The sequence below is a fragment of the Olea europaea genome, unplaced genomic scaffold (assembly GCF_002742605.1).
Source record: "Olea europaea var. sylvestris unplaced genomic scaffold, O_europaea_v1 scaffold392, whole genome shotgun sequence".
Lineage (NCBI taxonomy): Eukaryota > Viridiplantae > Streptophyta > Magnoliopsida > Lamiales > Oleaceae > Olea > Olea europaea.
In genome coordinates this window covers 275585-289360 of record NW_019258717.1, presented here as the reverse complement: position 1 = coordinate 289360, position 13776 = coordinate 275585, and the positions used below count along the sequence as shown (strand labels likewise).

Sequence of the window (13776 nt, the reverse complement as noted above, 5' to 3'; positions counted from 1 at the left end):
ATATTTGTCTGATGGATCCATCGAGCATTTCAAAGCTCGTCTTGTTGCCAAGGGCTATACACAGGTGCCTGGTCTCGACTACAATGATACCTTTAGTCCTGTTATTAAGGCTTCCACTGTTCGCGTTGTACTATCTATTGCTGAGACTAACAAATGGCCTCTTCGCCAACTTGATGCTAAGAATGCATTTCTAAATGGCACTCTTATGTCTACATGGAGCAGCCTCTAGGATATATTGATCATCACTTTCCTAATCATGTCTATCAGTTGAAAAAAGCTCTTTATGGTCTAAAGCAAGCACCTTGTGCTTAGTTCCAGCGCTTCAACTCCTTCCTTATTCAGCTTTGATTTTATTGTAGTCCGGCTGACACTTCGCTATTTGTTTTCCACAAGCCCTCCAATATCATATATTTGCTCCTCTATGTTGACAATATTATTATCACTGGCAACAACTCTTCTCCCATCGACAGATTCATTTGCAAACTCAATTCTAAGTTTGTCACTAAGAATTTGGGTTCTCTTAGCTACTTCATTGGCCTTGAAGCTTCGACAACTAAAGATAGTCTTTTTATCAATCAGCTGAAATATGCATGGGATATTCTTACTCGAGCTCAGTTGCTTGACAGCAAACCAGTGCATATTCCTATGGTTGTTTCTCAGAACTTATCTGCAGAAGGTCCTCTGCTCTCCAATCCTACTCTTTACAGATCTCTCATTAGCGCCCTACAATACTTGACTATTATACGTCCTGATATTGCTCATGCTATCAATTCTTTCAGTCAATTTCTACACGCTCCAACAACAGACCACTTTCTTGCAGTTAAGCATATCCTTCGCTATGTGAAGGGCACCCTTCATTTTGGCCTCATTTTTCTTCCCTCTACTATTCCTGGTGCTCTCATTGCTTACTCTAATATTGATTGGGCTGGATGCCTTGATACTCGTCGATCTACCTCTAGTTACTCCATCTATCTTGGAGGGAATTTGGTTTCTTGTAGTGCTAATAAGCAACTCACAGTCTCTCGTTCTAGCTATGAATTTGAATATCATGCCCTTGCTCACGTTGCCGCTGAGCTTCTTTGGATTACACACCTTCTTCAGGACTTACAGGAGTCACTTCCACAGCTGCCCTTCCTTTATATGACAATAAAAGTGCCACATTTTTGAACTCCAGTCCTATTTCTCACAAACAAGCCAAACATGTTGAATTAGACTACCACTTCCTTCAGGAACTTGTCCTCTCAAGCAAATTTTACACTCGGTTCGTCCCATCTCACCTACTGGTTGCTGACATCTTCACCAAAAGTCTCCCTCGACCACTTTTTCAATTCTTTCGATTAAAGCTTCACGTCTACTCCAATCCGACGCTCAGCTTGCGGGGTGGTGTTGAGGATTCTTTGGCCCAATCCAAGGCATAATTTCTACAACATATTTGACTCTACTATTCTAGCCTAATTATATTTTAATCTAGCTCAATTATGGGATATTCTTTCCATCGATTTCATTGTAATTAAGCTGTAAATATTCTTGATTGATTTGTAAACACCCTGTATATCTATATAAATAGACATACTCACCATCACTAAGAGCAGTGTGGTGATTTATTCTTCAAAGATTTTCACTTTTGAAATAATAGATGATAAATATTTTTTCTTATTTTGTGTAGTTTACATTATTAATGTGTATTAAGATCATAACTTCACCATAATTATAATAGCCTTCTTTAAGAATTCAATTCTTTATACTAAAAAGTTAATTATTAAAGTTAAACATTAACTTTAACCATGCATTATTTAGGACCCTCACTTATCCATCACTTATTTCCAAAAATCGAATTATAGATTATACACTTTTTGAATTTTAGTTGTCATTGTCGACGGAACCAAGGCTAAAAGCTTTTCACGCATGAGTTAGGTGGAGGATTTTGGGAGAGTTCCTTAATCCCCCACGAATTAGAACATGCTAGAACTCTCTGGGTAAGGGGCATGGACGGGTTCTTCGCGGATAACAATATTTTAGTTAGGATCAATGAAAGAAGATGGATTGAAGATGCTGTGTTATTGATATTCATTTAGATAAAACGTACTTTTCTTACTGAGTGCTATACTATAGTGCTTGGCCTAAATAACCGTTACAAACTTTTGGATATCCAATGTAACACCCCAAACTTTTTTACTTTTTTTCATGTGGTCCTAAATTTAATATGGGTCAATTAGCAAATGAAATAATTCATATTTAGATTTTTTGTCACACTAAAAATCCAAAGGTTAAAAGATAAGTTCAACTCACTTATTCGCATCAAAGATTTACCTTGCTTACGAGTTTTAAGAATTTATCGTAAGTTATTTGGGTGGAGCATTTAACTATTTTAGAAGTTGATGAAATATATCAAACATTATACTCATTTTGTAGCTCATATTAAATAATATAATTTGGGCTCAAGAAAAAGAAATTTTGGGTTAGTCCTATTCGAGTTATTCTAATAAAAAGAAATGTGTTAACCTTTAATATTTTATTAATATAAATAATAAGAAAAAACAATGAAAAAAGAGATGAACTTTCACGTAGGAATTTGACAAGATATCTGACATAATTACCAAAATAATTAACCTAATTAATTCATAAGTAACCTTATTAATTTTGAATTAAGTCACCATGCTTTTGAATTCCTTGAAGGTTACGTGCGAATGATTATATATAGGGTGTGAGGTGAGAGTTTTTTTGTGTTATTAATTTTATAAGTTCATTTTTATATTAACATACACACACTATTCACTTTCACATTTTCATTTCGAGCCACTTTTTTCAGAATTTTGGGTGTCAACTGATGTAAAAATACATCATGCAAAGTAGTAAATTCTTATTCCTTGATGTTTGTATAATTTTTGGCATAAAATGCTATGAGGCCTTCGAGTCGAACTCTACGTTAAATCCTTCGAGATAGACCGTTAGATCAAAGATGTTAAATCATACGGGATGGACCGTTTGATCAAAGATGTTAAATCCTACGGGATATGGGGATTTTTAAGAAATTCCTTGAGCTCTAAATTTAAGAAATGTTGGTATTTTATGTCAATTTTATTTTTATATCATGTAAATGAGAATGTGTATGTATTCTTACTGAGTGTTTTCAAAATACTCACTCTTACTAAAATTTTATATTAGAACTAGTCGTGTGGATGCGTGAAAAATTGATCGAGTGATGCTTATGGGGTCGCCAAGTAAATTTTCTAGAAAATATAATTGTCAAACTTTTATTTGAATAATCATCTTCATATTGAATTTTGTGCACATTGTTTAATAGCCATTTATGCATTTTCAACACCTAATGAAAGTGATATTTCCGCTTAAATTAGAAAAAGAAGATGTTGGTAATACCTCGAGCTATTTTTGTTTAAAAATAATAATAAGCTATTTTATAGCCTATTTTAAATTTTCTTAGTCGAAATAATCTATGTTGAGTTCTATCTTATCAACACATGGTCTCGTTGTTCCTATGTTAGTTTTCATCTTTGCTCAATCTGAACTCACCATGACATGTCAACTCCTCAAAAAACTTTTATTTTTTTCCATAAAACTCGTCAAAATTTGGTTGAATGCACTACTAATTTACAAAGAAATTTGTGCAAAATGTTTGAAGACAAATTCGTACTCATGACAATTTACTTCCAAAATGTACAATTTTTTTTTTCATTATTTACGTATTCAAGTGCATGGGTAGCTATAAGTTTCATTTATTTTACTTCACTAAAAATCTTTATGAAGAAAAAAATTTCGTGCACAATTTGATTTGAGGGTATCAACTTTTATAGTTTCTTGCTCATTGTGAACGCTCAATTTAGTGCTATTTAATTTGTGTCTAAGGCCAACGAAAATATAAATACAAATAATTTGGCACACCTAAAATCTTTCGTGACACAATCAAAGTCGACTCCAAATTGAGTATGTCAAAGTCGACTCTGAATTGAGCATCGGAGTCAAGTTGGATATGACTTGTTAATTTGGGACTAAGCAATGGACGAACTTATACACTTTGAATTTATGGTATTAATGTGCTCCAATAAATTGTTCACTTTAAAAATATTATATTTTACATTACTAAAATTTGCTTTTTGAATAAATTTGTGTACAGAATCAAAGATCTGCAATCAAGTAGTTTATTTTGGTTGTGCCAAGAAAAAAATCATTAGGTTTGAAGAAATGCATCGTACTGAAACTTTATTAATTACACCATGAATTCTTCCGCGGCTGCTTGTGCTATCCCACCACCGTATCTTGCACCAAATCCAAATCCACTACCAGATCCTCCACCCAGTCCGCCTCAACCACCGCCACCACCTCCGCCACCAAAACCTCCTCCTCCTCCTTGAGCACCACCTCCAAACCCACCACCAAATCCTTCTCCGAAACCAGAACCACCCCCTGTTCCTCCACCTCCACCACCACCACCAGCACCCCCACTACCACCACCACCTCCTAAATGATCAAAAATGAATTTTCCATCATCGAAAGAACCATTTGAGCCAACTAGCTTTCTCACGGTGGTGGTGCAAATAAGAACACCAAGAGAACAAATTTGGAAGTCATCTCAATATGCAAGGAAAAGATAGCCTTGATGATGAGAATTTAGGACACGAAGACATGATTATATAATGCTTGAATATCATTTATTTGCATTAAAGTTCATGCTTGAATTAATGTGTGAGTTAGTGGGGGTCTCATTAATTTGATGGTTATTAAGTAAGTACTAGTGATTTAATTTATTTTTTTTATAGTTATTGATGTTTCTATTCCTTAGTGGTTTTTGCACGTTTTCAGATCTTTCTAGGCGTTTGGCTATTTATGAAGCTCGTTGTAATTCATATTTTATAGTGCAACAATTCATATTACATAGTTACGTAAATTTCCAACTCAAGTATCAAGGATTTTGAAGAAAATGCAAGAAATGAGATTTTACTCGATGAGTATTGTTGGGAACGAGAATCAGCAAGTTAATATTTGTAATGCATTGCGACAGAAAATCTACCCCATTTTTAAATATTTGCCTGGCATTTGTAGTTATTGCATGTGTAAAAAGTTCAACCACAATCAAAATAAACAATACAAATTGTAGTCCCCACGGGCATGGCAAACGATATAGTAGGAGGGTTCTCTACGTAGCATCAAAGTTCGAATCCCCACGACAGCTGGAAGGCAACATTTATGTTGGAAGGCAAATATCCTATAGAGGCAAAGTTATGGTCGCTTTGTTGCTTCTTCGAAGGTTCTGTCCGCACGTCGTAAAGGGAGGTCCACAGGGAAAATAACCGCATCCCGAATATCTGGTCCAAGTGTTTATAAGCTATAATCGCATCTGGATTTACCCGAATGGCCAATCAGGGGGAAGACTGTCACTCTTTAAGATTAATTGGACGAAGCTCAGACACCTGAGTCATTTAAAAAAAATGAGCAATACAAATTGTAGAATAAAAGTAAATGCATACCCAATTAACAACAACAAACTCTTGAAAGGAAGCAACTGAACTAATTCATGCAAATGCCGATGCACAAACAGAGGCAATTATCAATGCAAAATAAAAAATTGCAAAAAGCACATGCCTTAACTCATGAAAAATCTAGGTCACATTCCCATACTCGGGCACTGGCACAGAGTTCTTGGATCAAGCGTACCCTACACGGTACTTGGACAATTTGCTTGATAATGGAACAAATGATTCATGATATGAAGGCCCATTATAGATTATACGTTCTATGAATTTTCTAAGGGTCCGTTTGATTGCAAAGATAGAATTGAATTGAATTGAAAATGAATTTCAGGGAATTGAATTTCCTCGAAATTGTTTTCCTGGGAATTGTAAATTATTGTATTTGATTTGTATAATTTTTCACGTGAAAAATGTTGAAATAAAAGTGATTTTTGGTGTTCGTTTGATTTTGTTTTACATGAAAATTGTCAATTAAAGGGATAAATTTTACTGATATTGGAAATGAAATTTGTTTCCATTGCCAACAAAAAAAAAATCAAGAAAATTATCTATATTTTGGTGTTCTTTTGACATTGTTTTACATGAAAATTGTCAATTAAAGTGAAATATTTTTTTACAATAACTCTTAAATTTTGTTTCCATTGCAAATAATAATAATAATAATAATAAATAAATAAATAAACCGTGAACAATAGGTTAGAAAGCCAATTCCCACCATAAATCAAGGAAATGGAATTCCATGAAAATTAAAACGAATCAAACACCCAAAATTTGAAAAAGGTGGAATTCAAATTCCTTTTTCCATGGAATTCGTACGAATCAAACAGGCTCTAAGTCTTCATCAACGTAGCCGAGGCTATGAAGCTTTCCGATAGAGGATTTTTGGGGACTTCCAGAATCCCTTATGAATTGGGAGTATGAGCAACCTAACGGGTTACAGGCAAGGATGGTTTCTTAGGGGATGACAACATTTTGGTTTGGATCAACAAGATAGGATAAATTGAAGATGCCCTCTTATTGAAATCGATTTTAATCTAAGTCAAAATTAATAATTAATTTTAACCACATATTTCATATGATCCATAACTTTTCAATCACACATTTAAACAACTTTTATCAAAATATACTAAAAATCTGATTTCAATCCCAACCAAATGGGGGAAAACATTATTTTCTTTGTAAGGGCCATGCTATGGTGCTTGGCCTAATTAACCCTTACAAACTTTTGTACAGTAAATCGTCCAAACAAGTCACCGGTCAACCGATTTTGGCGGTTGAATCAATCTAACATATAGCTAGAATTTTCTCGATTTACAATTACTTCAGTTTCAAGCACTATTCAAACAGATTTCAACCGGTTTCCAGTTTTCCCTGTCGAAACAGCAAGTCCAAACCTATTTCGTCAGCATAGGTTTTAATTTTCGTTGTCTTAATTTGTCGATGGAACCAAGACTACAAGCTTTTCACGCATGAGTTAGGTGGAGGATTTTGGGAGTGTTTTGTAATCCCCCACGAATTGGAAACAAGCTACAACTATCTGGGTAAGGGACAAGGACGGGTTCCTCAGGGATAACAATATTTTGGTTTGCATCAACGAAAGAAGATGGATTGAAGATGCCGTGTTATTGATATTCATTTAGATAAAACGTACTTTTCTTAATGAGTGCTATACTATGGTGCTTAGCCTAATTAACTGTTACAAACTTTTGGATATCCAAGTGTCCAAATCGCCAAAACAAGTCACGGGTTCAATCAGTTTTGGTTAATGATTCGGTTTAATAGCTGGGAATTTCTTGGTTTACAATATAGTTCATTTTGAAGCACTACCGGGACCAGTTTTATGGCAGATTTTCAATTTTCTTAGTCGAAATAATCTCCGTCGAGTCCTGTTTTATCAATGCAGGTTTCCATTGTTCCTATGTGAGTTTTCATCTTTGCTCAATCTAAACTCACCATGACATATCAACTCCTCAAAAAACTTTTACTTTCTTCTGTAAAACTCGTCAAAATTTGATAGAATGCACTACTAATTTACAAAGAAATTTGTGCAAAATGTTTGAAGGCAAATTCGTACTCATGACAATTTACTTCCAAAACGTACAAATTTATTTTTGCATTATTTACGTATTTAAGTGCATGGGTATCTATAAGTTTCATTTATTTTACTACTTCGCAAAAAATCTTTATGAAGTTCGTGCCCAATTTGATTTGAGGGAATCAACTTTTATATTTTCTTGTAGATTGTGAATGCTCAAACATGTTTTTTTGCTCAATTTAGCGCTGTTTAATTTGTGTCTAAGGCCTACAAAAATATAAATGCAAATAATTCAGCACACCTTCACTTTAAAAATATTATATTTTACATTACTAAAATTTGCTTTTTGAATAAATTTGTGTACAAAATCAAAGATCTGCAATCAAGTAGTTTATTTTGGTTGTGCCAAGAAAATAATCTTTAGGTTTGAAGAAATGCAACAGACTGAAACTTTATTAATTACACCATGAATTCTTCCGCGGCTGCTTGTGCTATCCCACCACCGTATCCTGCACCAAATCCAAATCCACTACCAGATCCTCCACCCAATCCGCCTCCACCACCGCCTCCGCCGCCAAAACCTCCTCCTCCTCCTTGAGCACCACCTCCAAACCCACCACCAAATCCTTCTCCGAAACCAGAACCACCCCCTATTCCTCCACCTCCACCACCACCTCCACCCCCCCCACCACCGCCACCTCCTAAATGATCAAAAATGAATTTTGCATCATCGAAAGAACCGTCTGAGCCAACTAGCTTTCTCGCGGTGGTGGTGCAAATAAGAACACCAAGAAGAACCAAGAGAACAAATTTGGAAGTCATCTCAATATGCAAGGAAAAGATATCCTTGATGATGAGAATTTAGGACACGAAGACGCGATTATATAATGCTTGAATATCATTTATTTGCATTAACGTTCATGCTAGAATTAATGTGTGAGTTAGTGGGGGTCTCATTAATTTGACGGTTATTAAGTAAGTACTAGTGATTTAATTTATTTTTTATAGTTATTGATGTTTATATTCCTTAGTGGTTTATACACGTTTTCAGATCTTTCCAGGCGTTTGGCTATTTATGAAGCTCGTTTTAATTCATATTTAATAGTTCAACAATTCAGATTACACAGTTACGTAAATTTCCATTCCAATTTTCATAGGTTATTTTAAGTTACCCAAACTTTTATTTTCCATTTTTCCCCTCCAAAATTGTATATAAAGACAGATGGTGGTAAAAATAAATGCATACCCAGCTAACAACAAAAAACTCTTGAAAGGCAGCAACTGAACTAATTTATGCAAACGCCGGTGCACAAACAGAGGCAATTATCTATGCAAAAATAAAAAATAGCAAAAAGCACACGCCTTAACTCATGAAAAATTTGAGTCACATTCCCATACTCCGGCAATGGCACGGAGTTCTTGGATCAAGCGTACCCTACACAGTACTTGGACAATTTGCTTGATAATGGAACAAATAATTCATGATATGAAGACCCATTATAGATTATACGTTTTCTGAATTTTCCAAGTCTTCTTCGACGTAGCCGAGGCTATGAAGCCTGGCAGATAGTGGATTTTGGGAGAGTTCCAGAATCCCTTATGAATTGGGAATATGCACAAGCTAACAGGTTACGAGCAAGGATGGTTTCTTCGAGAATGACAACATTTTGGTTTGGATCAACAAGATAGGATAAACTGAAGATGCCCTCTTATTGAAATCCAAATTTTAATCTAAGTTAAAGTTAACAATTAATTTTAACAACATATTTCATAGGATCCACGATTTTTCAACCCCATATTTTATCAACTTTTATCAAAATATACTAAAAATCTGATTTTAAATTCCACCAAAAGGGGAAGACATTCTGTTCTTTATAAGGGCCATGCTATAGTGCTTGGCCTAATTAACCCCTTACAAACTTTAGTATAGCAAATTATCCAAACTAGTCACCAGTCAACCGATTTTGGCGGTTGAATCAATCTAACATGTAGCTAGAACTTTCTCGATTTACAATTACTTCAGTTTCAAGTACTATTCAGACAGATTTCGACCGGTTTCCAGTTTTCCGTGTCGAAACAGCAAGTCCAAACCTATTTCATCAACATAGGTTTTCATTTTCCTATGTTAGTTTTCAACTTTGCCTAATCCAAACTAACCAAGACAACTATTTTGTAGAACTAGTTATGCTGAAAATTATATCTGGTACCATCTTCGTTTTCCATTGAAATGCTGGCTTCATTTAAAAGTTTATTCTTTTTTTAAAAATGATTGTGCATTTTGTCATACTTGAAACTTACACTTTATGTGTTTCTTAATAAAAAAATAAAAAATAAAAAAAACGAAGGTTGCACCTCAACCTTGAGAACCCCACCCATCTCGCTCCTAGAGCATCGTGAGGGAGGTAAATCGCGGGATGTGCCCAGAGAACAAAAGCTTGCCGGTACACTGGTGCGCTCTTGTTCTATGTGTTTCTTTAGTTCTACTTTAGGATGTTTGGGTTTTTTTCCTTTCAATAGCCAATTGTCAAAATTTCTTGTATAATTTAGATCTTATAACCGACAGTTTATGCAATGCATTGATTGCTACATTCTGAATGTTTGCTGCTAATGTTTCCTGCTATTGTCTGATTTTTTATGGATTTGTGATTTTATTGATTCCTATTGCCGAGCACTTGAATTTCTGGATGAGAAAACCTCAGATATCTGATAAAGAAATACTAGTATTCACTTTGATGTTAAGTGTGAAAAAACCTCCGATTACTAGTAAAGCTAATTTGATATGAACCCTAGCCAATTAAATAAAGAAGCAAGGATAACTGTTTGTATGTTAACATGATTACTCTATATTCAATCAATTGTAAGAACAGAGAAATGGTATTTTTATTATAAGGAAATTTTACGAAGTCAAAGGAAATTTCTCTGTCTTGCAAACTTAATTCTGATGAGTAGTCTATCAGTATTTTAATATGTTCTAGTCATGTATCTCACTGATTATCATTGTTCTCATAATATGTATTGTGTACGCAGCCCACATATTCACACATCTTTTCTGACTTCTTATTGGGAATATTTTCTGACATATTGGTTTCACTTGTTTCAGGTTGGTTACTTGCTTAGCTTGGAAGATCTACATCTAATTAAACCTCTACTTGTCAATTTTTTTTTTTTTTTTTTTACTAATCAGTTTTTTCAAGATGTACACTGCATTGCAAAAGATTCACATGGACAAGGATGCTGAGCCCACTGAGTCTAAGGAGAATGTTGCTCAGGTCATTACCCCATAGAAGCTAGTGGATTCGTCTTCTTTATTCAGCCATTAAATTTCTATGAATGCAATTGGTTAGGGTTTAACCTTCTTGGTGTGTATGTAAGCTCTGTTCGACTTGGAAACTACAAACCAAGGATTAAGAGTGACTTGAAAGATCTTTACATCAACGATACAATGTAAAAGTTATCTTGATTAACACTTATTCTATGCCCAATCACCATTTTGTAGCATGTTGATCATCACTCCGTTTTACATTGTGCAGGCAAATTGATGATTCTGGAGAAAGAAGGTTCTTGTAATCCATATTCGTTATCGTCTTAGGAAAGCTTTCCGCAAGATTCTTCATCTTAGACTAGTGATAGCTTGAGAAGAAATTCAGCAGGAAGATATATAATGCTGATGCTATGATGTCATGTTAAGAATTTGCTCCATATATCTAACCAAAATTGCCATACCCCCTTTCCCCAACTTTGTTCAGAAAGGGAAAAAACTTAATCTTCACTTACCAAGTAGGGGAATGCAACTTTTTCTACCATTCCACTTCTACATTTCCGTCAGATGTAAGATGAAATAAATTTCCGTGATTTTATGCTTTCCAGTTTATCATTTTTTCGTTTTCTCTTATTAAATTTTATTAGTAATTGTTATATATGCAATGACAATTATCATTTTGTAGCAACTATTGTTTCTTGTTAATTTTGTTATTTTCTCCTGTGCATTTTTTTATATTTATTCATTTAAAACAACTAATTATTTATAGCAACTAACTTGTGGTTGTTGAAAATTCAACTAAACAATTAGTCAAAATATTAGCAGCGACCAAATATTTATTGTTAAAATGTCTTTAATGGTTTTTATTTAACATTTGACAAAAATGGATTTTGGTAGGTAAATATCTTTCTGCAATAAAATTTTGGTTGTTAAAAGATTTAAAAAATAAAAAATTGACCATTCATTGACCAATGATTGGTTTGTGATAGGTACTATTTTTACCAACTATTCTTCATAGACTAGTATTTGATAGGGATAGCAAAAATACTCGTCAAATTCAATACTCGTGGGGTCCCATCTCGAACGTGGTGGTGATTATCTGCCTAATCGGTCGAGTATGGAGTGGGGAATTCCCCCCGAGGTAGGTACGGGTAACAGGCCCCGCCCCGTTTAATTTTTTTTATTTTTATAAAGAATTCAATATTTTAAACGGAAAAACTCTATGAAATTTCATTAATTCTAATAGAAGATGACAACTAAGATTATCTAAAGATTATGATGAATAATAAAAACTTGAGTTTACCAAATATATTCGTATAATTTAACTTTTAAAAATAAATTACTTAATTAAAAATTTTAATTATTATATTATTGCCTCACTTAAATAAATGGGGGCAATAAAATAAATTATCAAAAATTAAAAATTAAAAAAAAATAAACGGGTATTTAAACAGGACAATCACCCAAATTCGTCCTGCCCCTCCTCAAACTAGTAACAGGGCGGGTACGAGACGAGAAAATGCCCAACAGGGTGGGGACCCCTCCCCGTCCGTAACCCTCCCCATCCCTAACCCGTCTCGTTACCAACCCTAATAAATGGTCATTAATGGTGTACCTTCACTGAACAAATATTGGGTGCTAAAAATTGACAATAGTTTCAATTGATGCTTTTTACCGACCATAGTTCAGTTGCAAAAGGGTGCAAATCTACTAATTTTTTTACAATTATTAGCTGCCAAACCAAGTCCTTTACCAACCAAAGTTAGGTTATTGAATGTTCTAGAGGTAGCGACCAATTATAAGTTGGCCAATAAAGACATTCATTTACAGTGAATTAGTGCCCAACTAGCAACCATGGTTTTTGGTCACTGAACTTTTTTGACCAATACTTTGAGGGCTCCAGAACTAATCATCATATACCTTCCCCATATTCAGAATTGTTCTATTCATTCTTTCAGTTACTCTATTTTGCTATGGAGAATAAAGGATAGTTTATATCTTAGAATTCCATTTTCTTTACAACTCATGTCAAATTCAGTATTGCAAAATTCTAAGTCATTATCAATTATGAGGATTTTAATTTTCTTTCCAATCAAAGTTTTTCAAGTTTTAAAATTTTGAAAGGTTTGAGATTTTTGCTTTAATAAAAAATCCATATTTTTCTCAAAAATTCATCAATTAAAGATAGAAAATATTTATTTCCCCATTGAGTGACAGTAGATGAAGGAATATACTAAAAAACGGAAGTAGTCTTATGTTTTCCATTATTAAAGTGGGGTCGACGATGTTTGCCTAAGATGCAATGTTCACAGAAAAGATACTTTTTGTTGAGGATACTTTGGCCCAATCCAAGGCATAATTCATGTAATATATTTGACCCCACTATTCTAGCCTAATTATATTTTAATCTAGCTCAATTATGGGATATTCTTTCCATCAATTTCATTGTAATTGAGCAGTAAATATTCTTGAATGATTTGTAAACACCTTGTACATCTATATAACTAGACATACTCACCATCACTAAGAGCAGTGTGGTGATTTATTCTTCGAGAATTTGATGGTATCAGAGCCATTCTTGGATTAACGTCCATTGATCCTTCAATATCATCATAGCTACCGAATCCACACTCTTCTCTTTCAACACCATGATCCACATGGTAACAATTAAACTCTCCTCCTCAAACTACCTCCTGTGGAAAAGCCAATTGCTTCCCCTTCTTGAGAGTCTAACACTACTCGGTCATGTGAATGGAACCCTTGAGCCTCCACCAAGATTTGACCCACCCACCTCCTAAACACCGAACACCAAATACTTAGACTGGAAAACAATTGATCAGAAGCTTCTCAGCCTTCTCCTCTCCCCCCTCACCAAGGAGGCCATGGCTAAGGTCGACAATCACTCCACCTCGCGCGAGGTCAAGGTTGCCTTGGAAAACACCTTCAGCCACTGCTCCAAAGCTTACGAGATTCACCTCAAAGATGATCTCCAATTG

At 34.6% G+C, this 13776-nt stretch overlaps 1 protein-coding gene across 1 annotated transcript; it reads right to left on the bottom strand.

The window, feature by feature from the left end:
* Window positions 1–4257: 4257 nt before the first annotated feature.
* On the bottom strand, window positions 4258–8343 carry LOC111387139 (glycine-rich protein 5-like). Its single transcript, XM_023011670.1, has 3 exons — window positions 7985–8343; window positions 6312–6387; window positions 4258–4434 (listed from the first exon to the last, which is right to left on the bottom strand). Exons 1-3 carry the CDS (start codon window positions 8341–8343, stop codon window positions 4258–4260), a joined length of 612 nt encoding a protein of 203 aa, XP_022867438.1.
* Window positions 8344–13776: the final 5433 nt, after the last annotated feature.